At 43.9% G+C, this 27,404-nt stretch overlaps 1 protein-coding gene across 1 annotated transcript in view; it reads left to right on the forward strand.

Annotated features, from left to right (window-relative positions):
* Positions 1-27,404, forward strand: part of LOC124033838 (piezo-type mechanosensitive ion channel component 1-like) — an 81,535-nt gene that overhangs the window by 7,699 nt on the left and 46,432 nt on the right. The window contains exon 2 of the mRNA XM_046346203.1: positions 16,223-16,318. Within this exon, the coding sequence (XP_046202159.1) occupies positions 16,223-16,318 (96 nt within the window). The remainder of the gene's footprint in view (positions 1-16,222; positions 16,319-27,404) is intronic.

A 27,404-nucleotide genomic window follows, 5' to 3' on the forward strand; every position in this document is an offset into this window, starting at 1 on the left:
GCATGTCATGGTTTTCCGTTACTCAGTGGAGTTTATTTTGTGAATAAACTGAGTGTTGTCATTTCCACTAGCTGTAGCTACGGCCCTCTGTGTGTCTCGACCACACCCAGACGTTCAGACTGTTTACCATGGTAAAGATGAGTGCCATGGCAACATCCTGAGACAAATCTCGTGCTTCCACCTTTTAGACTGGCAAGTCAACGTCTCTACAAGTCAATGTCACCAGTACAACTAAATGCAAGTCCTATGCCTTCTTGCATTTACTAAACTTTGAGTTTGATGATTCATAAAACGAAGAAATTACAGTATTCATGGTGAAAGTTGAGTAATGTGCAATAGTCTCACTGCTGATTAAAAGGATGAACTAAGACTTTTCTGCCAAGTACAAAACAGACAAATCAAATAACGCGGATAGAGAATGCACAACCTGCTATAGATGCCATGCTTCAGTGTGGTTATTACTCCCAAATGCAGTAATGTGTTCCACATGTAACAGTTTAGCTTCCGTCCCTCTCCTCGCCCCTATCTGGGCTCGACATTTCACATCGGTTACACACACACACACAGTCCTGAGTGTAAATTTCCTTTCCATCTCATGTACGTTAATCATGGAGAATTTTTATATTTTTTTATTTAACCATTATTTAAGAAGAAGGAAATGAAAGGACAGGATACCTAGTCGGTTGCACAACTGAATGCATTCAACTGAAATGGGTCTTCCACATTTAACACAACCCTTCAGAACCAGAGAGGTGCGAGGGGCTGCCTTAATCAATGTCCACGTCATCGGTGCCCAGGGAGCAGTTGTTGTTGGGGGTTAACTGCCTTGCTACTGGGGAGACAATTCGGTAAGTGTTCCGTGTGCTGTGCGTGGTGTCTGTCTTTGGGGCAGTGATGAGAATGGCAGACTGGTCACACTTTGAATGTGTATCAGCTGCTTCATTTTTAGTATTTTTATTTAACCTTTATTTTAAAGACCAAGGTCTCTTTCTCAGATGAGCCCTGTATACCCATCAAACACATCAATCAATATACATTAATATTCACATCAATACACTAAAAGCAAAACACAGTCATTGAAAACAAACACATTCTTCAGTAAATAGGTCCTCAGTCAGCCTTTTGAATTGCCCTAGTGGCACCAAGTCATCCAACTTTAGAGAGCCTTGGAGGTTTTTCCACAAGTAAGGTGACAAAAAACTAAGAGCAGATTGACCTAACTCAGTGGAGATAAAAGGGATCTCCAGAGATTCCTGAGACTGGATCTGGTATATCATACGTCTAGTGCAGTATTCACAACAAAGACTGAGACAAACCCCTGTATGATTTAATAAGAAAGGAGAAGAAAAAACCTCACACAATGTTGAAGTTTTCTTATTTTTAAAAACTCATACTGAAAATTGAAGCATTTTCAACCAGAAACGGATGTGACGGTTCTATGAGTTTTACTCTGTGTTTGGATGATGGCCATGGGTGTGAATGGCCGGATCTCCATGTGTTCCCTTCCTCTGGATGTTCATGTTGATATTCAGTGTGTCACATCCTGTTTGTTAGTGTGCTCATTGCTTAAGCTGCAGGTTTAACACACACAACCTGTGTGTCACTGTGGGCACAATGACCTGAGAAACTACAATGATCTCATAGCTGCTCTACTAAAGAGAAGTTGACGTAGAACACTGATGAACTTGGCAGGGACTTCAGTCTTGTTAGGTTAAAGGGTGCTGGATGATGAGACGTTGTATGGTCTCTGGGTGAGTAATAGTCTGGTTCAGATGGTGGTGCACTTAAGAGGCTGTAACCGGGTCTGTGCAGCAGAAGTGGTTATCAGGCTGTGCCAGAACTGTGGGGGAGTCTATTGACTTACTGTCCTCCTGGTGCACATATGTACACTATATATACAAAAGTATGTGGACACGCTTTCAAATGAGTGGATTCGGCTACAGTACTTCAGCCACACCCGTTGCTGACAGGTGTTTAAAATTGAGCACACAGCCATGCAATCTCCATAGACAAACATTGGCAGTAGAATGGCCTTACTGAAGAGCTCAGTGACTTTCAACGTGGCACCGTCATAGGATGCCACCCTTCCAACAAGTCAGTTCGTAATATAGCTGCCCTGTTAGAGTTGCCCCGGTCAACTGTAAGTGCTGTTATTGTGAAGGGGAAAGGTTTAGGAGCAACAACGGCGCAGCCGCAAAGTGGTAGCCGAATCCACTAATTTGAAGAGGTATCCACATACTTGTGTGTATATGTGTATATACTTGTGTGTATATACTTGTGTGTGTATATGTGTATATACTTGTGTGTATATGTGTATATACTTGTGTGTATATGTAGTGCATGTCAGGGTTTCCAAAACATCACAAACTGACAGGTAAACTGATAATCACACATCACCACACAAATCCTGGTTAGAGCTCTCAACTGCTTAGCAGTGTTTCTCTCAGTGTCAAAGTTTGACTGGAATCCAAGTGTGTCTACAGAAGAAAATAAGGCCATGGCTTTTGTGTTGCCTTTAATTAATAGCTGAGATGCAATTGGTATGTTTGTCAACTCTGACTTGAAACAGTCACAGCAGCATTCTGGAAAGTCACATGCTTTTGGTTGCTGTGCTTTGTGAAAATTAAATATAGACTAGAAGAAATGCTGCTCAGCCAGAAATACCTAAGTCGGGAGGAAGAAAGAGAAAAGTTCTAGCTACGTATGTATTTAGGTTAAATCTGCCGTCAAATTCCATGGAGAAAGTACTGAAATTTTCCGTCCCATACTGATGAACTGCCCCACTAGTTACTGAATCATGAAGGGGACAGTTCATTATAACTGCGAAGATCCACTTTCCCCTGCTCTTCTTCCAGATGAACCCAAAACACGACTATAAAACCAAATGAATGATGAAAAATGTCTGAAATTTGAATGACCATGATATAGTTATATCTGTGGGTCAGTAACACTTGTAGGATGTGACCAATAGCGTTGGAAGACCAAAGTGCAAATTGGCCCCAAGCAAGTGTATGTTGATCTGTGCTATTGCCTTAATCAATTTCCAAAATGTATTCAAACAATGCCTGAGATGCATCATCAGTATTGTTTGTCATTAAGTTTTGTTCCCTATGAGCAATTGATCAACTATTTTATCACACCAAGTGAAACACTCTGACCAGTGTAAGTATTCAGGAAACACTGAATTAGCACTGAGTTTTCAAACCCTGAGGCGCAACACATGCGATAATTCCAGGAACACATTGCCAAGCAGACAAGACAGACCAGACTTGGGTTTGCTAAGTCAATGGGAGAAGTGAATAATGTATTCTTTTTTTTCTCGAATTCTAAATGCAAAACCTAGATTCGAGACGATCTCTTAAGTAGCTGAACCTGTTGTTACTACATCCTCGTGAAAGTGACAAACTGACAGGTTTTTATTTTTGTCAAAGACAATTTTATATTGAAGGAGTGCGTTTGGTTTGACGGCCTTCATGTGCACAGTTCGGCGCGCCACGACCGTTAGACCTGATGAAGTGTTTCTGTGCATGAGCTGTGCTAGCTAATGTAGCCATAACATCGACTACAAGTGTGATCAGGATTTTTTTGGGGACAATCAGTTTCTGCATATCTTCATTAGGGCAGCGGTTTATCTCACTATTCTCTTACACACAACACACACACACAGCTGTGAAGGTGCTGTCATGAGTGTCCTTTGACTGAACTCAGACATAATCCTCCATGTAGGTGCTGCTTGTGTCAGCATAATTGGATTGAGATGAGTGGGAGGAAGTTGAACTTGGACAACACATAGTGCCATAATCATAAACACACTGCTTGAGCGCTCAATTAAATGCTCTGACTCACGCATCTATCTACAGTACTTGGACTCAGTCAGGGAAGACTAGCTTCTCTGCTAGGCCACAGAACCACTCTGTTTGTATGTTAGGTCTGGGATCTGACACCAGACAGCACCATCCAAACTCATTACTGGTGAATTAACAGTGAGCCAAGGACAGGTGTGGGACTGGCCCCGGCTTCAGAGCTTTGTCTTTCAGGCCGCAGTAAAACATGATACATATGGAGGTTACTCTTTTAAATGAGAATTTGACTTCCCGCTGATGCCTCTGGCTGACCGCTAACCAGATAACAGACCGCCGCTCTAGCCTCATGCTGGCCAGACACCACAGACACGGGAGTGCTAAAGCGCTTTTTAATGAGGAGCATGGAGCTTCAATGTCCAACACCTGTTGCGGTCACACAGGCCCACATTTAGATGTGCTGAACTAACTGGCTGCCTGGGGCTGAGGCTGGCTGACCACGGCCAGAGAAAACCCTCTCGGATATCTAGGGCATTGGGCAGAGCTGGGTCTGCAGTCAGGCCAACTGCCCATAGGCCCAGTGGTCCAGTCCCTTCCGAGCCAAAAGGATATGACACAGCGTGTGTGTAAGGGAGAGGAAGTTGCGCTTCCTCACCTCAGTGAGTTGTTTTATGAAGAGAATAATTAGAAATTGAACGGGATCTTAAGCACTTAAAAATTCGTAGCATGTCATGTGAATTGCACGAAGAACATATCCAATACTAGTCAAAAGTTTGGACACACCTACTCATTTCAAGGGTTTTTCTTTATTTTGACTATTTTCTACATTGTAGAATAAAAGTGAAAACAAACTATGACATAACATATATGGAATCATGTAGTAACCAAACCAAAAAAATGTTAAACAATTCCTAATATATTTAGATTCTTCAAAGTAGCCACCCTTTGCCTTGATGACAGCTTTGTACACTATTGGAATCCTCTCCACCAGCTTCATGATGTAGTCACTTGGACTGTGTTTGAGCCAATCAGTTGTGGTGTGATAAGGTAGGGATGGTATATAGAAGATAGCCCTATTTGGTAAAAGACCAAGTCCATATTATGACAAGAACCATCTCAAATAAGCAAAGAGAAATGACAGTCCATCATTACTTTTAAGACATGCATCAGTCAATCCAGGAAAATTTCAAGAACTTTGAAAGTTTCTTCAAGTGCAGTCGCTTAAACCATCAAGCGTTATGATGAAACTGTCTCTCATGAGGACCGCCACAGGAAAGGAAGACCCAGAGTTACCTCTGCTGCAGGGGATACGTTCATTAGAGTTAATAATATAATAATAATATATGCCATTTAGCAGACGCTTTAGTTAACTGCACGTCAGATTGCAGCCCAAATAAAAAGTAACAGACACATCTCAACATCAACTGTTCAGAGGACACTGGATGAATCAGTCCTTCATGGTCAAATTGCTGCAAAGAAACCACTACTAAAGGACACCAATAAGAAGAAGAGACTTGATTGTGCCAAGAAACATGAGCAATGTACATTAGACCGGTGGAAATCTATCCTTTTGAGATTTTTGGTTCCAACCGCTGTCTTTGTGAAACGCAGAGTAGGTGAACGGATGATCTTCGCATGTGTGGTTCCCACCGTGAAGCATGGAAGAGGAGGTGTGAGGGTGCTTTACTGGTGACATTGATTTATTTAGAATTCAAGGCACACTTAACCAGCATGTCTACCACAACATTCTGCATCGATACATCGGGTTTGCACTTAGTGGGACTATAATTTGTTTTTCAACAGGACAATGACCAAAAACACACCTCCAGCCTGTGTAAGGGCTATTTGACCAAGCAGGAGAGTGATAGAATGCTGCGTCAGATGACCTGGCCTCAACAATCACCTGACCTCAACCCTATTGAGATGGTTTGGGATGAGTTGGACCTCAGGGTGAAGAAAAAGCAGCCAACAAGTGCTCAGCATATGTGGGAACTCCTTCAAGACTGTTGGAAAAACATTCCAGGTGAAGCTGGTTGAGCGAATGCCAAGAGTGTGCAAAGCTGTCAAGGCAAATGGTGGCTACTTTGAAAAATCGAAAATGTATTTTGATTTGTTTAACACTTTTTTTGGTTACTACATGATTCCATATGTGTTATTTCATAGCTGTGATGTCTTTACTATTATTCTACTATTCTCTTGGCATATAATATTTTTTTGCAGAACATAACATATCATATGAAATGGATGACTACACAATTGTGCACCATTTTCAGGGACCTATTTTTGACTTGTGAGCGCTACTTTCAAAACTACTGGCTGAAATGATACAACACCTTTTTATAATACATATTTAAGTAAGCTGATATTACAGCTGGTTCATTTATCTGCTTGGCAGGCAGGCATCTCTTTTTTTTCATTTAAAAGTTTTACGTTTGATCAGAATTTCACCACCATTCTATAGCTTCTATTTAGGATATAGCTCATAACCTGATTCTGATTTAATTGAAACTGTTTTAATTAAGTGGTGATTGTTTGATATGAGAGACATAACACTGCCTGTCTACATAGTTATGAACATTGGACATTGTTACAACTTGCTGCTGAGTCTGAGCCATATGACAGCTGTATCTATGGCACTAATAATAATAATAACAGTAACTGCTATATTGCTGAGGGGCCCTAGGCCCATGGATAGATGACATATTTGACGTGTCTTCTCACTATAACTCAGCGGACTCTCTGGTTTCCAATGACATGTAAGTGAGTGATACACTTATGGGGTTCAGATTTCACCATGATCTTCCACTCCTCCTCATCTCCTCTTCATGGGAATGAATGATGAGCATTTCAACAGCTCTAAATGCAATTCAATGTTAAGCTATTTTAGAGGTGTCAAGCCAAGTATTGGGCTGTCTGTTGCAATGGAAAGGATGTGTCTAATTGCTCTCTGAAAATGTAAATCGCCAAAATCGCTATATTTCTTTTGAAATTAATGCCCTGACTTACCTTGGGGTTTAAAGGTGAAAGCTCCGAGGTTAAGGGCACTAGTTTGGATAATATGTAGTGTAGGTGCTCCTATGTTTGTGTGGTGTGATGTACGTCAGTTCAAACGGCATCGTTTAACCTGATGGAGGCTAGTCTGTAAGGAAACACTGTAGGGATGTGTAGCTCTTCTTCCAAATGTCAAAATAAACTGTACAGTGGTTTAGTTCTCATGTTGCGCTGCAAACTGTATCATCACTTCTTACAACTGTAACTAGGCCATATGGCCTAGCAAACTCTCAAAGACAGCCAAGTGAGAGCTACACTAAAACTCACATCTGTAATTGGTGCGTGCTGGTGGCAGGAAAGTCAGGCACAGGAGAGTGAACTTGGTATAAACGGAGCAGTTTAATGAATATACAAACACTTAAATATACAACATAAAATAAGAGGTTGCAAAACCCCGTCGCACACCAGAACATAACTTGCACCAATACATACAACAAACAATCACCGACAAGGACATGAGGGGAAACAGAGGGTTAAATACACATGTAATTGATGGGATTGGAACCAGGTGTGATGGAAGACGAGACAAAACCAATGAAAAATTGATCAGCAATGGCTAGGTCGGTGACGTCGACCGCCAAACACGCCCGAACAAGGAGATGGACCCGACTTCGTCATGACAACCCCATTTAACGTGTTAGATTATGACTCTGTAAGCATTCCTCACACACTTGCCCTGACAAGCCTTGTGCTTTTTTTACTTCCCATTCCTCCAGTAACGGGATTACAAAATGCCTCGTAATGACCCTGATCTCCCTGTTTGTCAGGCAGGCATCAGATGATGATGAGAGGGGCAGAGTACAGAGTCAAGAGAGCGGGGCGTGAAGTGTTAAAGAGCAGGCTGAGATGAGTGCTGGGCATATCAAAACGCTTTCTGACTTTCACGGCAGGGTCCACATTCTGTTCTTCACGCTGAATGCTGCTTTTGTTATGGGCCATTTTATGGAAAATTGCTTCCTCGTGCCGTCGCCTGACTGCGCCGCTTTGGTTCTGGATCTGAATTGAGGTGGTGGTGCAATATCCTCCCCACACATGCTCCCAGAGCCTCTGCTTCTGCTGCCTTTACTGTCAAAGAGGGAGTGAAGAGCGAGAGAGAGTGACGGTCTGTTCAGGTTGCTTGCTTGTTATCTTCTCGTGCCACATGGCACACGCCTTTGCTCTCCGCGTCCGTCGGGTGGAGACGTCTCCTACAGATAGGTGGAGAGTGGTGTTCATTTTGATCCTTTAGAACAGGGTGATTTAGATGGGTTGTTATGTATTCAGAAATAGTAATACCCCCCTTGAGCACCGCATGGCCATTCAGTCTTACAAAGGGCAGACCTGGCTGTTTGTCACAAGATACTGCATTCATACGAATGGAAATATTCATAGTGTTTGAAAGGGGCATGTATTAGATGCTTATTTTCTATTTTAAGGGCAAAACTTCTCCTTTTCCTCCCCTGGCACCCAAGTGGTCTCAGAGCATTTTGTATTATTCTGTATGTAAATGTTAGACACTCCATTTAGTATATGTTATGGATTACAATTCATACGATAAATTATGAATAGCAATTTGTACGATATGTTCCGAATTTGCGAAACTTATGGTATGTTATGAATTCCAATTTGTTGTTGCTGCTAACGTTAGCTAGGTGGCTAATGTTAGCTAGCGCTAGGGGTTTGGGTTAAAGTTAGGAGTTAGGTTAAAGGGTTAGCGTTAGGGAAAGGTTAGCTAAAAGGGTTAAGGATAGGGGACGTGTTAGCTAAAAGGGGAAGGGTTAGGTAAGTATTTATTTGCAAAGTATATAAAAAGTAATAAGTAGTGAAAGTTGTCCTTGATGAGATTTGAACACACAACCTTTTGGGTTGCTAGACGTTTGCGTTCACCCATCCACCCCGCCCAACTACCCTACTTTTGTTTTTGTTTGAAATAACCTGTCTTATGTAACCATACCACATGTAACATATCGTTCTAATTTGAGTGTCTCGGATTTACATTTACTATGCTACGTCTAGTCTATGAGACCAGTCTGCTGGCACAGAAGTAGAACAATTTCACCCATTACGGAGGGAAGGGAAACCAAAGGGGAAGTGATTGTTTAGAGGATTGAAGAATGAGCATTGTTTCATAGAGCTGCAATGTGCATGAACAATGAATAGAGATTGACTTGGCAGCATGCACTTCTTGCCATGCCAGCTAATTTGTTAGGATTTGACTCATATTTGTTGAGAAATGTTCTCAGGTTTCAGTGAGTGAATAGTCTCCATAATTTACCCAGGAGGGCAGCTCAAGTTACTCATTTCTTATTCACACACCACACATACTCACTGGGCCTTGTGAAGCTTTCATTCCTGCGGCAAGGTGTCTTTCAGAGAGCTATTCTAGTTGACAAAGTTCCCCTCCTTTGTTCTGATTTGTTTAGTTTTGTCTGGTTGTCTCTGTTTAGGCCCTACTATTGTCCTGCGGATCACACGTGAATGGCTTGTATCCTTTTTAAATTGCTACCCTTAAGGGTATGTTACAATTCTTGACTTACTCTCTCTCTCTGAAATGTTAGCAGTAATAGCATGGTAATAGCATGCAGAAACGGGAAAGTTTGAGAATGATGTAAGTTAACTCTTGTCTGTCGAAAGGAATTTGCCTGTTTGGAAACATGAAAATGAGCGAGAATGGAGGTCAGAGTGGCCGCTAGTTCTCCAGGAACAGACACAGACAGGAGGGCTGGTTGCTTTCAGATTGTCAGTTCTCCTCGCTTTTTATTTTCCAATTCCTCGCAGGCACACAGGACGATTTTTGTTTAACTTCTTTCACAACTGTGGGGAGCTCAGTATTTGAGCATACAGCGTGTGCAGTGTGTCTGTGGGAAATACAGAGGAAGGGGGATTGTACCTGGCTTTAGGCCTCATGCAGGGCCTGCCAGATCTATAGGCTTTAGCAGCTGGCATTGGGATTCATCATCCTGGAAGCCATTCACGGCCTGTGCTCCAGGGAGGGGTTGTCTCTCTCCACTCACCCCTATAACCCAGCTCTGTGTCTGGCTGGCAGAGCTGCCCTGACTCTGGCTCCCCACCATCTCCTCTCCATCAGAACAGAGGAGCTGGGATCAGTCAGGCTCCCTGGGCCGGCCTCAGTCCGGGAACAACCCATTCACCCTAGTAGATATTAATGGATTGGATAGGTAGGCTATAGCGCAATCAGAAGGTAATCCCGGGCTGCTGTCATATGGTTTTAAGCCGTGGATCCAAATCTGTGGACATTGCTTTTTCCCCACTGTACCGGAGAGTTGCAGTAGAGCTTGTAAAACTGTCAAAGCCCTGTCACATCCAGACTGGCCATTTTTTATTTGAATTATCACAAAGTCCTCCTCATTAGTTGATCACCCCACTGTCCACATGGAGATCGGGTCCTTTTTAAACACACAGTTGATTACTTAATGGCTTCCATGAGCCATTGTTTCTCTCCCTGAGCTCAGCTGACATCATGGAACACTGGGGGCGTCTATGGAAAACTGCTCCCTACATTTCCCCTTAAACCCCTCTATTCAGCTACGCAGACTCCAGCAGAATAATAGAATGAATGCCCAGGTGATAGACTGTAGTGAGCCTAGTTAGGGTACTTTCCACTGGTGAGTTGAATAAGAGGGTCCTTTCAGCTGTATAGTAGTGAAAACACAAGACATGTTGAAGACGGCCGATCTGGGACTGCTGCAATGGAAGACCTCTGTGTGACTCATTCTAACCAGAGCCAAAGAGTCAGGAGGAATCACAGGGCTCTATAGAGACCCGTTGAACCCACACCGCTGTATGAGAGAGACGTACATAATCCACTCAACTTCTGTGAGGGATCTACATGTCATTCAGCTATCCATGATATTGAAGATCTGACCTTGTGTTGTGGAGCTAAAATTTGAATGACTGCAATTACGCCCAGTAAGAACCAGGCCATCATGATGAATTTGAAAGAAACATAAGATTGCATTCAGGACCATTCTGTGTTTAACAAACTTTATCATGTAGATCTAGTGTTGTCTTTTTTTTTTAGCATCATAGTTAGTCCAGTTACAGCGCCAATTATAGTGCAGGATTACTCATAGCCACTGTTGACAAGGACGGTTACAAAGTTGCCAGTTTAGAGTTTCCCAGATGTTTTGCTTGACATCAGCACCCTGCTGTTCATTCCGGAGATGTTTCCATGTTCCAGTATCTGTCCCTCCTCTCACTAACCTTTACCCACTTGGCTCATCCAAGACTCTTACTCACCCACTCCTCTCCCATATCATCTCTCTCTCACTCCCCCACCTCTCCCTCTCTTTATATCCTCCCTTTCCCCTTGCTCTTCCTTTCCATCTCTCTTTTTTCCCTCTTTCTCCTCCCCTCCCCCTCTTTCCCTCTCCTGCCATCTCTCTTCCTGTCTCTGTGACCTGTGCCGGACTGGGCTGTGCTCACATACCTGTAGACTGGGGTCACTGTGAGGGCCAGCTGTGGGCCCCTGGAGTCCTGTAGCTGTTGACTTCACTGGGCCAGGCAGGCAAGCAGGCGCACATGCTCTCAGACCCAACCAAGTGATCGCCTCGCCTCTTATGTTTTCCCTCGCTTTCTCAACTTCCTCCCTCCGTTTTCTGCTGCTAAAGGTTATGTGTCATTTTCAATCACCTTTGATGTGGCTGCAATGAACCGTCTGGGTTGTGTGTATTGTGTAGTGTTTCTGCGGTGGGATAGCTCTATTCTGTATGCACATGTGAGCTGCAGTCACGTGGCACTTTCTGTTGACAGTGTTTTGTGGTGTGCCTGCCTTGTCGCAGGACATGCCTTAGGTATTTGATTTTCTTTCTCTCGTGTTATATTTGGTGACACGGTCATGTTGCCGTGCCTCTGCTATGACTCAGCTAGCTCCAGGGAGAAGCTAAGATGTGATTGAGGAGCTGCTGTCAGGACCAGGGGGAGGTCCCTGAAAACTGGGCGTCTGCCCATCTGATTAACAGGCATTTGGCCACACTACCGGGGATGGAAAGCTGCAGCGGAGTGCAGGGATCATATTGGCACCACTGCCTCTTAGTATTTGTCAACGCACTGCTTTGTCTGAGCGAGAGGAGCCTTTAACTGACTGGGTTGGTTTCTCTGGGACACTGTTTGTCACAGTCACTGTCTTGCCACGTGTTCTCAGAAGCACCACCTCACTGAAAACACTGTAAATGCTTGGAGGGTGGAAGGTATTGCGATCCGTTAGCTCTGATATTAGACAGATCCACTGTGACTGTGTTGCTCATGACCTGTGGCAATTCCGCACATTGGAAACGTATTTTAATCAGATTTGGCTCTGGCAGCAGACACTGAAAACGGTGATCTGAGATGATTCACTGCTGATCTAAAGCTGATGTGGGATAAACTGCTTTACAGACAGGCCCATACAGTTAAAACAATTCAACCACCACTATCTACTCAAGCTGATTTTTCTTATTTTTTAGAAATGATACCAATTTGTTTTTTTCTAAACATAATCTTACGGTAGCAAAACGGCGATCAGATCAGCAGCTTGGATTCTCCCAATAGGCTTTGCCTTATGGAGATGATGACATTTTGAGTGTCCACCAGAAAATGAAAACCTCCTGAGTGTAAAAGGTCAGCTCCCTCTTCAGTGCTCTTCCAATGCAGGTTTATGTTCAGTCAGCTTAGCAGGATTACTCTGTGGAGACCTTTCTATTTGCCGTACAGTAAACAACCTCAAGTTTAGGAAAAACTGCCAAAGCCCTGGAAAGATTGGCAAGAACATTTCAATACAGGAGAGTCCCTGACTGTAAGTCAGTGGAGATAAGGAGTCCACATCTCCTCCCTCAGTTAACACAGGAGCCATAAAACAACGGCATGCCAGATGGGAAACATAGAGCCTGTCTGGCCAGGAGTTGGACTGGGTGGCGATGGACTGGGGGTTGTATATAAGAAGTGTGACTGTCTATTGACATTGAGGATTAGACTGCTGTTGAGTCTACAACTATGTAATGGGAAGATATTTCAGAGAGTAATGTGTCACAAGTCTGTTAGTCTTTGCAGTTTGCAATGCATCATTCTGTCAGTAGTTTGGTCCATGGTTTGGTATGGTAAGGGATTAGGCAGTGATCAAGGCCCTCAAGAAACAACCACTCTTAATATTTTCTCTAATAAAGAGGAGTTCTATTGAAAAATATGTTGAGGGTGAGATGTGCTCCATAGACACACAGGTATCCATTTGAAAACTATTCCCAGAAATAGCTATGCAACTCTGAAGAGCTTGAGACTTAATTCAATGTGATGTCTGCGGAGTATAAATGGTACCTCTAAAGGATTATAGTAAGTGTAGTCCAAAGGTGTTTTACCATAGAGCATACATAATAAGGCCCTGGGCAATAGAGACCAGCTTTTCATCATGTTTGACTCTGCACAGGGCACAGACCAAGCTGGGACACACACACTATGAGTGTGTTCCTCAGAGGTGCGTCACGACCCCAACTCTGCGGCATGCTGTTTGGTTTTCCAAGCTCAATTACCATAATTTCCTGAATCAATCCGATGCAGAGTTTGAGAGTCTATGGGCTCTGCTATTTAGAGCCGTTGGTGGTGGGAGTCTCTGCTGGGATGTTAGTGCTTTGACCCTGTAGGAACAACAGAGTGAGGTAGTGCTGCTTTTTGAGGAGTGGGTTCCTCCTCTCTCTCTATCGATGGCTAACTGCTCCCTTGATCCCATGGCATTTCTCTCTGTTTCTGCACCACAGGATCTCAGTACTCTGTCTGTCACGCTCATGCCACACCTGATTGGTAGATGTTTGGTGTGTGTGAAAGCATGTGTTTGTTTGAGAACTTATAATACTACTACTGCTACTCATCCGAACCGCTCATCTCCCATTGACTGTTAATAAGGAGATTCTTCAGTAATTGAAAGGTGGACACTGTTCGTACTGTATAAAGTAATCCTGATTTGCTGACCGCTACTTTCCTAGCTCGGTGCAATAGATAGTGTAGTGTAGCTGCTCAGGCAGTCAGTCAGGCTACCAGGCAGGCAGGGGAATGGAAACATTGGGGATATGCTACAGAGGAGGTACACAGACAGCCAGCCAGTCTGGGAGATGGATGAAGGGAGAGAAGGGAGAGAAAGAAAGGAAGAAGGAAACGCAGGAGGAACTCCTCAGACTGTTTATCTTTTCCTTGCTTCAGTTGAGTTGCGACCCATTTTTCTGCACTGTGTCACCGGCTGGTTTAGTGCGTGGGTGTGTGTGCACATTTGAGCGAGGATACTTGAGATTCAATGACTGGGAGAGGGATTAATAGAAAGGAAAAAGCTCTTACTACATTTTAACAGCACATATTTACAATAAACTAAGAGCAGACTAGGGGTATCCCCCCCTCTCTGCTCTCTGTCGAAGCCTGTTGATTGTGGGATGAGAAGCTGATGATCTCAGCATCTGATCCAGAACCAGCTGATTAAAGACAGACCCAGGGCTGCTGGTCTTTGGCCATAGAACCTCCCAGCAGCCCTGCAACAGTCTGTGGTCGTGGTTCCTCAGTGTTGAAAAGATGAACTTGAACCACACACATTCTGAGGTGGACCTCTCACCCTTGGCCGGGCAGAGACTAGCGACCCAGTAAACCAGAGTCGACTGTCACTTTTATCAGCCCCCAGGTGCACATTTTGTTTATTGCCCTAGCTCTACACAGCTGATTCAAATAACCAATTAATCATCAAGCTTTGATTATTTGATTCAGCTGTGTAGTGCTACGGCAAAAAACAAAACGTGTGAGCAGGGTGGGGGGGTGGGGGCAGGTCCGAGTTTGGGAAACCCAGCATTAGTTCATGTCATGTTAAATCATGTGAGGGTGAGGTAACCATGGGGATATGTACATTAAGTCAAAACAGTAACTCGCAGTGACTTGCCCTTCAGCCAATGTTATCAGCCTAACTGGTCCATCCTCACGATCATTGGCAGGTTCTCTGCCACTGCTAAAGACATTACACTGCACATGACACTTGACATTATGCACGTGTGCTATATAAAAATAGATATTGTTCCTATATGATCCACATGACAGAAGGAGAGAGTGAGAGCTGTTTAAGTTGTACCAGTGGGGGACTCCATTTCGCTAACAATTAAGCCAGAGTTAATAGGAAGGCTCCCTCAAGTGGGCCAGTGAAATCCTTAGTACAAACAGCGCTGTGTGCCACACGCTAGCTAGCTCATTGACTCTCACTTATAGGTCAAAGCCTGTCTTTGTTCTCCCATTCTGGTTGTGTTAATTATAGATCTATAGCAGACTGTAGGCCAGGGCGGAGCGCCTGCGGGGCTGGGACACAGTACTGTACTGGGTACAGTGACTGACTGCAAGGCATTATTATGGTGGATATGTTGTGATGTGTGGGATGGGCTCTCAGCTGTGGACACTGGGCAGTGCTGTTTCCCCCTGCTGGGTCTCTGTGGGGCCACCCTCATTGGGGTTGGTAGAAACCGTAATGCTTCGGAGAGTTCTTCAGACCCTGCTTAGGCATTCCTTTTACACCTGCTACTTTAGGTTACTGAGGGGAAACCCAGAGGGCCAGATGAGAGTTGGTTGTGAGGATGAAATGCTGTGAGACGGACGGTTGTGGCAGGACTCTAACAGGCCTGGTTAGGATCCAGAGCACAAGGGGCTGAGCACAGCACAGGGGATCAGAGCGCTGGGCTCCCAGCTCACCCGTCCAGTCTCAGAGCTCCGCCGGGGAGAGGAGAGAGAGAAGAGGAGAGGGGGTGTGAAGGCAGCCCTCCCAGGGCCCCAGCAGGCAGTCTGGAAAGCCCTCGTGTCCCCTGGCAGCTGCTCAAATGACCAGCAGCTAGCTAGTTCACTGAACACAGGCTGAGTAACCAGCTTTATGCCTGGACAATCACAGGGTCTGGTGTATTATCAGTAGAATAATCATCATTATTATTATTATTATAATCATTATTATTAAAGGAATGTTTAGTGCAGAGCAGGCCACGGTTGGCTACCATCTAGCTCTGTGTTATTGTTAACGCAGTCCAGCGCTGCTGCTTTCACAGGGACCTGAGAAAGCCCTGCCTGTATGTTGACTCATTAGATGTTTTCCAGTAAAGGGAGGTGTGGATGTGAGGCATGCGGTTTACAAACAATCACAAGTGTCAGTGTGTCAGTGAGACCTGTTGATGAAAGGCAGAGGCGTTCATGAAATCAACCCCAGTCTCAGCCCTCACCCTTTCTTTCTGTCTCCTCTCTGATTTATTCAGAAGTCCACACATCAATGTGACCTCAATTCCCAGATTTGTACCTAGACCATTCAACCACTCAGAAATATTGCTGTGTATCAGTCATTGACTGTGATGTTTGTCTGTGTCGTGCCTGTCCTCTGACCTCTGACCTCTGTGTGTCCCCAGCCTGCCTGTTTCGCTACAATGCCCTGTCTCTGGTCTACCTGCTCTACCTGCTGCTACTGCCATGGTTCCTGTGGCCCAACAAGCACACACTACGAGGTATGACAACACGCCAGTCCTTCCCTTCATTTGGTAACTCCTGCTTGTTTTAATAGTTTCAGACGTGGGTGGGTAGGTGTGGTTGTATGTGGGAACGCCAAGATCTCTCACCGCAGCCTTGATATTGACGTTGATCAAATGGTGCAATGTTTGGAAGTTGTGCAATATAACAGAAGAGCCAGACGAAACATGTGCAATACGATTCCAAATGAATTCTGGTAACAAAAAAATGAAACAATGGAATAGGATCTCAGAGCATGGTTCACATCCTCATACATACCACAGCGTCTGTGTTGTAGTTGCTTTCAGACAGCTTCCGTGCATTACATGGCAAAATCTTAACCACTAACTTCTATCTATATTTTACCTCCAAACCTATGAGGACTGGGCTGCAACTCTGACACACTTCATTATACAATGGGTGGGTCTAATGCTGATTGGTTAAAAGCGCATTCCAGCTGGTGTCTATTCTACAAGTTACCACCGGCCAAATCAACGACGTTAAAATGCCTATTTACTCTGTTCCATCTGATTGCGCAAACCACTGTCTCATCCAGCCCAGGCAGGGAAGTTATGAACTTGATCTCCACTTTTAGACTAACTTTTAGTTTTCAACAGTGGATATTTGTATAAACCTTACTGTCTGTCTCTCCAACATTTGCAACATTATTTACATTTTCAAATTTGATCTCCAACTGTTCCACAGTAAATCGGGACGAGAGAGAGAGAGAGAGCCAGTCGAAATCATGAATCAGCTGACATCATTTTTATGGATATATATACAAAGAAATGTAAATTGAAAAAAGGTCAATCAAGACGAAGTGCATCAAGTTTGCAGTCTTTCCAGTTTCAGTTTGAAGTTATTGTGTTAGCTGTGTTGTTGGCTGTGTTGTTGGCTGTGTTGTTGGCTGTGTTGTTGGCTGTGTTGTTGGCTGTGTTGTTGGCTGTGTTGTTGGCTGTGTTGTTGGCTGTGTTGTTAGCTGTGTTGTTGGCTGTGTTGTTGGCTAACTCCTCTGAACAACCGTGTCCAATCGAGAGAGCAGATTTTCTATGCCAGGCTAAATCGTGCCTCATTAGCTCATTGCTATGGATGTATCCAAATAAATGTCACTAGAAAAACAAGTTAAACAAATGCAGCTACTTTGCTGTTATTCTGGCTGCACATTTTGACTGTAAATTAGCCGTAAGGAATAAGAACGTTGCCAGTCAGTATGACAATGGAACATTTAGAACGAGCGACTGGGTTGCATCTATAGATACAGAACAAAATGAACGAACGACTGGGTCACGTCTCTAGCAACCCTAGATTTGTGTCGGGACTATATCTTGTAGAAGGATGAAATAGTACAAATAAATTAATCAACTTTTTTAAATTAAAATATGTCGATCATTATTTGAATATGTTAGTAACCCGTTGGATAAAAGTGATAATGCCCTCGAAGCCGGTGTTTGTTGGATATATTGTTGGATATATTGGCATGGTTTGAGGGCCTTCAGCGAACAACACCCGTGCCAATATATCCAACAAACACCAGCTTTCGAGCATTATCACTTAACTAAATACAGGATCTTTGGGGGTTTATAAGTTATTGTTTTTTCCTCTCAGGGGGTGTGGCATATGGCCAATATATCATGGCTAAGGGTTGTGCTTTTGCACAACGCAACGCAGAGTGCCTGGATACAGCCCTTAGATGTGGTATATTGGCCATATACCACTAACTGCCGAGATGCCTTATTGCTTTTATAAACCAGCCAGCATCCCGGAGTTGCCTGGAGACTGGTGTTTTGCAGGTACTATTTAATGATGCTGCCAGTTGAGGACTTGTGAGGCATCTGTTTCTAAAACTAGACACGAATGTACTTGTACTCTTGCTCAGTTGTGCACCGGGGCCTCGCACTCCTCTTTCTATTATGGTTAGAGCCAGTTTGCGCCATTCTGTGAAATGAGTAGTACACAGCGTTGTACCAAATCTTCAGTTTCTTGGCAATTTCTCGCATGGAATAGCCTTCATTTCTCAAAACAAGAATAGACTGACGAGTTTCAGAAGAAAGGTCTTTGTTTCTAGCAATTTTGAGCCTGTAATCGAACCTACAAATGCTGATGCTCCAGATACTCAACTAGTCTAAAGAATGCCAGTTTTATTGCTTCTTTAATCAGAACAACAGTTTTCAGCTGTGCTAACATAACTGCAAAAGGGTTTTCTAATGATCAGATAGCCTTTTAAAAGGATAAACTTGGATTAGGTAACACAACGTGCCATTGGAACACAGGAGTGATGGTTGCTGGTAATGGGCCTTTGTACACCTATGTAGATATTCCATTAAAAATCTGCCATTTCCAGCTACAATAGTCATTTACAACATAAACAACACTGTATTTCTGATCAATTTTATGATATTTTAATGGATGAAAATTGTGCTTTTCTTTCAAAAACAAGGACATTTCTAAGTGACCCCAATCCTTTGAACGGTAGTGTATGTGGCAGGGTCTACAGGCAATTACGAACTATAAAAAGCTACCCTGCCACGTCACGCACACCGACGTCTTGCTTCCAGACAAACTAAACACCTTCTTTGCTCGCTTTGAGGAGAATACAATGCCACCGACGCGGCCCGCTACCAAGGACTGCTGCCCCCCTCTCCTTCTCCGTGGCCAACATGAGTAAGGCATTTAATTGCGTTAACCCTCGCAAGGCTGCTGGCCCAGACGGCATCCCTAGCCGAGGATCCAGTCTGCTGTCCCCACGTGCTTCAAGATGGCCACCATTGGTCCTGTACCAAAGAAGGCAACGATAACTGAACTAAATGACTATCACCCCGTAGCACTTACTTCTGTCATCATGAAGTGCTTTGAGAGACTAGTCAAGGATCATATCACCTCCACCTTACCTGCCACCCTAAACCCATATAAGTTTGCATACTGCCCCAACAGGTCCACAGACGATGCGATCGCCATCACACTGTACACTGCCCGATCCCATCTGGACAAGAGGAATAGCTATGTAAGAATGCTGTTCATTGACTACAGCTCAGCATTCAACACCGTAGTACCCTCCAAGCTCATCATTAAGCTTAAGGCCCTGGGTCTCAACCCCGCCCTGTGTAATTGGGTCCTGAACTTTCTGACAGCCGGCCCCAGGTGGTGAACAACATCTCCACCCCGCTGATCCTCAACACTGATGCTCCACAAGTGTGTGTGCTCAGCCCCCTCCTGTACTCCATGTTCACCCATGACTACGTGGCCATGCACGCCTCCAACTCAATCATCAAGTTTGCCGGCGACACAACAATAGTGAGCTTGATTACCAACAACAACGAGACAGCCTAGAGAGGAGGCGAGGGCACTCAGTGTGGTGTCAGGAAAGCAACCTATCACTCAACATCAACAAAACAAAAAAGATGATTGTGGACTTCAGGAAACAGCAGAGGGAGCACCCCTCTATCCACATGTGTGCATACATACGTAGAATGTATGCACACATGACTGTAAGTCGCTTTGGATAAAAGCGTCTGCTAAATGGCATTTATTATTATTATTACATCGACGAGACAGTAGTGGAGAAGGTTGAAAGTTTTAAGATCCTCTGTGTACTTCACGGACAAACTGAAATGGTCCACCCACACAGAGAGTGTGGTGAAGAAGGTGCAACAGCGCCTCTTCAACCTCAGGAGGCTGAAGAAATTTGGCTTGTCACTTAAAACCCTCACAAACTTTTACAGATGCACAATTGAGAGCATCCTGTCGGAGTGTATCACCGCCTGGTACGGCAACTGCACCGCCCTCAACCACAAGGCTCTCCAGAGGGTAGTGCGGTCTATACAACGCATCACCAGGGGCAAACTACCTGCCCTCCAGGACACCTACAGCACCCGATGTCACAGGAAGGCAAAAAAGATCATCAAGGACAACAACCACCCGAGCCACTACCTGTTCTCCCCCGCTTCCATCCAGAAGGCGAGGTGAGTACAGGTGCATCAAAGAAGGGACCGAGAGACTGAAAAACAGCTTCTATCTCAAGGCCATCAGATTGTTAAACAGCCATGACCAACACAGAGAGGCTGCTGCCTACATACGGACTCAAATCATTGGGCACTTTAATAAATGGATCACTAGTCATTTTAAATAATTCCACTTTAATAATGTTTACATATCTTACATTACTCATCTCATATGTACAGTTGGAAGTCGGAAGTTTACATACACTTAGGTTGGAGTAATTAAAACTAGTTTTTCAACCACTCCACATATTTCTTGTTAACAAACTATAGTTTTGTCAAGTCAGTTAGGACATCTACTTTGTGCATGACACAAGTAATTTTTCCAACAATTGTTTACAGACAGATTATTTCACTTATAATTCACTGTATCACAATTCCAGTGGGTCAGAAGTTTACATACACTAAGTTGACTGTGCCTTTAAATAGCTTGGAAACTTCCAGAAAATTATGTCATGGCTTTAGAAACTTCTGATAGGCTAATTGACATCATTTGAGTCAATTGGATGTGGACCTGTGGATGTATTTCAAGGCCTACCTTCAAACTCAGTGCCTCTTTGCTTGACATCATGGGAAAATCAGAAGAAATCAGCCAAGACCTCAGAAAAAAATGTGTAGACCTCCACAAGTCTAGTTCATCCTTGGGAGCAATTTTCAAACGCCTGAAGGTACCATGTTCATCTGTACAAACAATAGTACGCAAGTATAAACACCATGGGACCACCCAGCCGTCATACCGCTCAGGTAGGAGACGCATTCTGTCTCCTAGAGATGATCGTACTGTACTGTGCGAAAAGTGCAAATCAATCACAGAACAACAGCAAAGGAACTTGTGAAGATGGAGGAAACCGGTGCAAAAGTATCTATATCCACAGTAAAATGAGCAAGGAAGAAGCCACTGTTCCAAAACCGCCATAAGAAAAGCCAGACTACAGTTTGCAACTGCACATGGGGACAAAGATCATACCTTTTGGAGAAATGTCCTCTGGTCTGATGAAACAAAAATAGAGCTGTTTGGCCATAATGACCATTGTTATGTTTGGAGGAAAAAGGTGGAGGCTTACAAGCTGAAGAACACCATTCCAACCGTGAAGCACAGGGGTGACAGCATCATGTTTCGGGGGTGTTTTGCTGCAGGAGGGACTGGTGCACTTCACAAAATAGATGGCTTCATGAGGGAGGAAAATTATGTGGATGCATTGAAGAAACATCAGTCAGGAAGATAAAGCTTGGTTGAAAACGGGTCTTCCAAATGGACAATGACCCCAAGCATACTTCCAAAGTTGTAGCAAAATGGCTTAAAGACAACAAAGTCAAGGTATCGGAGTGGCCAGCACAAAACCCTGACCTCAATCCTATAGAAAATTTGTGGGCAGAACTGAAAAAAATGTGTGCGAGCACAGAGGCCAACAAACCTGACTCAGTTACATCAGCTCTGTCAGGAGGAATGGGACAAAATTCACCCACATTACTGTGGGAAGCTTGTGGAAGGCTGCCAGAAACGTTTGACCCAAGTTAAACAATTTAAAGGCAATGCTAACAAATACTAATTGAGTGTAAGTAAACTTCTGACCCACTGGGAATGTGATGGAAGAAATACAAGCTGAAATACATAATTCTCTCTACTATTATTCTCACTTTTCACATTCTTTAAATAAAGTGGTGATCCTAACTGACTTTTAACAGGGAATGTTTACTAGGATTAAATGTCAGGAATTGTGAAAAACTGAGTTTAAATGTATTTGGCTAAGGTGTATGTAAACTTCCGTCTTCAACTGTATATACTGTATATTATACCATCTATTGCGTCTTGCCTATGCCGCTTGGCCATCGCCCGTCTATATATTTATATGTACATATTCTTATTCCATCCCTTACATTGTGTTTATTAGGTAGTCGTTGTTGAATTGTTAGATTACTGTTAGATGTTACTGCACGGTCAGATTGAGAAGCACAAGCATTGCGCTGCACTCGCATGAAATCAAATTGTATTGGTCACATTCACATGGTTAGCAGATGTTAATGCGAGTGTAGTGAAATGTTTGTGCTTCTAGTTCTGACTGTGCAGTAATATCTAACAAGTAATCTTAACAATTTCACAACTACTACCTTATACACACATTAACATCTGCTAACCATGTTTGTGACCAATACAATTTGATTTGATAAACTCTTTTGATATTTCCCAAATGACGCCCAAAGGAGGTGTTGAGTATTATGAATATCTGATATCTGACAGACAGTCTTTGTAAGGCCAGTCAGCAGTTGCTACATCCATTTTTGGACTGATATATGAATTAGATATATCCAGGGATTCTTGAAGAATATAACCTCTAACTGCCTCGAGCTTAGTTCCACTGTCATACCCATCGGAACCCAAAATATAAGCTTGTTTAACTCCTATGTTTGTAAACAAAGTCAATGTAAACAAACATGGTTAAAACTATCATTTTGATCTCCTAGATGGTCAGGTCAGTCCTGGCATCCATAGCTCTGTCTCCTTCAAGATGGCATAGCAGTTCAGAAAAGTTGTAAATATATATATATATATAACTTTTTTTCACATAAATTGTTAAAATTTTCCATCAACTCATCTTCAAAACACTCCTGCAACCCGCCTCACCAATTTATATTTATAAAAAAGAATTATTTACCTCAAATCTGTAATCCTCTAAGAAGCTAGCCAGAAACTCCAAGAAGCTAGCCAGAAACTAGCCAGAAGCTAGCCAGGAGCTAGCCCAGAAGCTAATCCAGAAGCTAATCAGAAGCTAGTTCAGAAGCTAGTTAGCTTCTTTACTGGCAAATCGTTAGTATTCAGCTAACCACGGTTTGTGTTCATCAGCTATCCTTTAGCTTGAAAATCTATCGCCAGTTTTGTACGGCTCAGCGCGGCTCGGAACGGAACATACCGGACCAATTTTTCTCTCCATGTCCCTGGATTTCAACCGCTCTCTGGACATTCATACCTGGATCTCACAGCTAGCTAGCTGCTATCCGTGTGACTATCGGCTTTCGTCGATTCTGGAGCAAACATCAATTATTCCGGAGCTACCCAGCTCCGTCAATCACTCCTGAGTTCCATCAATCACTCCTGGGCTGCAGTCACCTATCAGGACCCGTTTTGCTGCCTACGCGGAGCCCCACCGGGTCTTCACAACTGGACTGCCGACGTTATCTACCCGAAGGAGTTATCCGGCTGGCTCCTCCGTCGCGACGTTACCTGAACGCCCATCTGCGGCCTGCTAACCGTTAGCTGTTTTATCGGCTGCTATCTGAATAGACAATCGGACAATTTATTTATTTATTTGTATTATTATTATGTTTTCTTCTTGGGCCTCTATATCTATTGATTTATTTTTGTTGTTGTGTGATTTGGATTAATCCCCTCTACCACACGGAACCCCACTAATCTACTGACGGAACGCAAGAGGTGGCTAATAACAGACCTCCATCCTATGCTAGCTTGCTACCGATGGCCTGGCTAGCTGTCTAAATCGCCGTGACCCCCAACCAACCTCTCCACTCACCGGGCCCTTTTGATCACTCGACTAAGCATGCCTCTCCTTAATGTCATATGCCTTGTCCATTGCTGTTCTGGTTAGTGTTTATTGGCTTATTTCACTGTATAGCCTCTTAGTCCTGCTCACTATACCTTATCCAACCTATTATTTATTTTTTTATATATTTTTTTATTTCACCTTTATTTAACCAGGTAGGCTAGTTGAGAACAGGTTCTCATTTGCAACTGCGACCTGGCCAAGATAAAGCATAGCAGTGTGAACAGACAACACAGAGTTACACATGGAGTAAACAATTAACAAGTCAATAACACAGAGAAAAAAGGGGAGTCTATATACAGTGTGTGCAAAAGGCATGAGGAGGTAGGCGAATAATTACAATATTGCAGATTAACACTGGAGTGATAAATGATCATGTACAGGTAGAGATATTGGTGTGCAAAAGAGCATAAAAGTAAATAAATAAAAACTGTGGGGATGAGGTAGGTGAAAATGGGTGTGCTATTTACCAATAGATTATGTACAGCTGCAGCGATCGGTTAGCTGCTCAGCTAGCTGATGTTTGAAGTTGGTGAGGGAGATAAAAGTCTCCAACTTCAGCGATTTTTGCAATTCGTTCCAGTCACAGGCAGCAGAGTACTGGAACGAAAGGCGGCCGAATGAGGTGTTGGCTTTAGGGATGAGTTCCACCACCCACACATGCAATGACATCTCCTGGTTTCAATGATGTCAATATCTCTCTCTTCATCACTCAATACCTAGGTTTACCTCCACTGTATTCACATCCTACCATACCTTTGTCTGTACATTATACCTTGATGCTATTTTATCGCCCCCTGAAACCTCCTTTTACTCTCTGTTCCAGATGTTCTAGACGACCAATTCTTATTGCTTTTAGCCGCACCCTTATTCTACTCCTCCTATGTTCCTCTGGCGATGTAGAGGTGAATCCAGGCCCTGCAGTGCCTAGCTCCACTCCTATTCCCCAGGCACTCTCTTTTGATGACTTCTGTAACCGTAATAGCCTTGGTTTCATGCATGTTAACATTAGAAGCCTCCTCCCTAAGTTTGTTCTATTCACTGCTTTAGCACACTCTGCCAACCCGGATGTTCTAGCTGTGTCTGAATCCTGGCTTAGGAAGACCACCAAAAATTCTGAAATTTTAATTTCAAACTACAACATTTTCAGACAAGATAGAACTGCCAAAGGGGGCGGTGTTGCAATCTACTGCAAAGATAGCCTGCAGAGTTCTGTCCTACTATCCAGGTCTGTACCCCAAAAATTTGAACTTCTACTTTTAAAATTCCACCTCTCTAAAAACAAGTCTCTCACCGTTGCCGCCTGCTATAGACCACCCTCTGCCCCCAGCTGTGCTCTGGACACCATATGTGAACTGATTGCCCCCCATCTATCTTCAGAGCTCCTGCTGCTAGGCGACCTAAACTGGAACATGCTTAACACCCAGCCATCCTACAATCTAAACTTGATGCCCTCAATCTCACACAAATTATCAATGAACCTACCAGGTACCTCCCAAAAGCCTTAAACACGGGCACCCTCATAGATATCATCCTAACCAACTTGCCCTCTAAATACACCTCTGCTGTCTTCAACCAAGATCTCAGCGATCACTGCCTCATTGCCTGCATCCGTAATGGGTCAGCGGTCAAATGACCTCCACTCATCACTGTAAAACGCTCCCTGAAACACTTCAGCGAGCAGGCCTTTCTAATCGACCTGGCCGGGGTATCCTGGAAGGATATTGATCTCATCCCGTCAGTAGAGGATGCCTGGATATTTTTTTTAAATGCCTTCCTAACCATCTTAAATAAACATGCCCCATTCAAGAAATTTAGAACCAGGAACAGATATAGCCCTTGGTTCTCCCCAGACCTGACTGCCCTTAACCAACACAAAGACATCCTATGGCGTTCTGCATTAGCATCGAACAGCCCCCGTGATATGCAGCTGTTCAGGGAAGCTAGAAACCATTATACACAGGCAGTTAGAAAAGCCAAGGCTAGCTTTTTCAAGCAGAAATTTGCTTCCTGCAACACTAACTCAAAAAAGTTCTGGGACACTGTAAAGTCCATGGAGAATAAGAACACCTCCCAGCTGCCCACTGCACTGAAGATAGGAAACACTGTCACCACTGATAAATCCACCATAATTGATAATTTCAATAAGCATTTTTCTACGGCTGGCCATGCTTTCCACCTGGCTACTCCTACCCCGGTCAACAGCACTGCACCCCCAACAGCAACTCGCCCAAGCCTTCCCCATTTTCTCCTTTTCCCAAATCCGTTCAGCTGATGTTCTGAAAGAGCTGCAAAATCTGGACCCCTACAAATCAGCCGGGCTAGACAATCTGGACCCTTTCTTTCTAAAATTATCTGCCGAAATTACAAGCCTGTTCAACCTCTCTTTCGTGTCGTCTGAGATTCCCAAAGATTGGAAAGCAGCTGCGGTCATCCCCCTCTTCAAAGGGGGGGACACTCTTGACCCAAACTGCTACAGACCTATATCTATCCTACCCTGCCTTTCCAAGGTCTTCGAAAGCCAAGTCAACAAACAGATTACCGACCATTTTGATTCTCACCATACCTTCTCTGCTATGCAATCTGGTTTCAGAGCTGGTCATGGGTGCACCTCAGCCACGCTCAAGGTCCTAAACGATATCTTAACCGCCATCGATAAGAAACATTACTGTGCAGCCGTATTCATTGATCTGGCCAAGGCTTTTGACTCTGTCAATCACCACATCCTCATTGGCAGACTCAACAGCCTTGGTTTCTCAAATGATTGCCTCGCCTGGTTCACCAACTACTCTGTTAGAATTCAGTGTGTCGAATCGGAGGGTCTGCTGTCCGGACCTCTGGCAGTCTCTATGGGGGTGCCACAGGGTTCAATTCTTGGACCGATTCTCTTCTCTGTATACATCAATGAGGTCGCTCTTGCTGCTGGTGAGTCTCTGATCCACCTCTACGCAGACGACACCATTCTGTATACTTCTGGCCCTTCTTTGGACACTGTGTTAACAACCCTCCAGGCAAGCTTCAATGCCATACAACTCTCCTTCCGTGGCCTTAAATACAAGTAAAACTAAATGCATGCTCTTCAACCGATCGCTACCTGCACCTACCCGCCTGTCCAACATCACTACTCTGGACGGCTCTGACTTAGAATACGTGGACAACTACACGGTTAGACTGTAAACTCTCCTTCCAGACCCACATCAAACATCTCCAATCCAAAGTTAAATCTAGAATTGGCTTCCTATTTCGCAACAAAGCATCCTTCACTCATGCTGCCAAACATAACCTTGTAAAACTGACCATCCTTACCAATCCTCGACTTTGGCGATGTCATTTACAAAATAGCCTCCAATACCCTACTCAACAAATTGGATGCAGTCTATCACAGTGCAATCCGTTTTGTCACCAAACGCCCATATACTACCCACCATTGCGACCTGTACGCTCTCGTTGGCTGGCCCTCGCTTCATACTCGCTTCATACTCGCCAAACCCACTGGCTCCATGTCATCTACAAGACCCTGCTAGGTAAAGTCC

This window comes from Oncorhynchus gorbuscha, linkage group LG04 (assembly GCF_021184085.1).
Source record: "Oncorhynchus gorbuscha isolate QuinsamMale2020 ecotype Even-year linkage group LG04, OgorEven_v1.0, whole genome shotgun sequence".
NCBI lineage: Eukaryota > Metazoa > Chordata > Actinopteri > Salmoniformes > Salmonidae > Oncorhynchus > Oncorhynchus gorbuscha.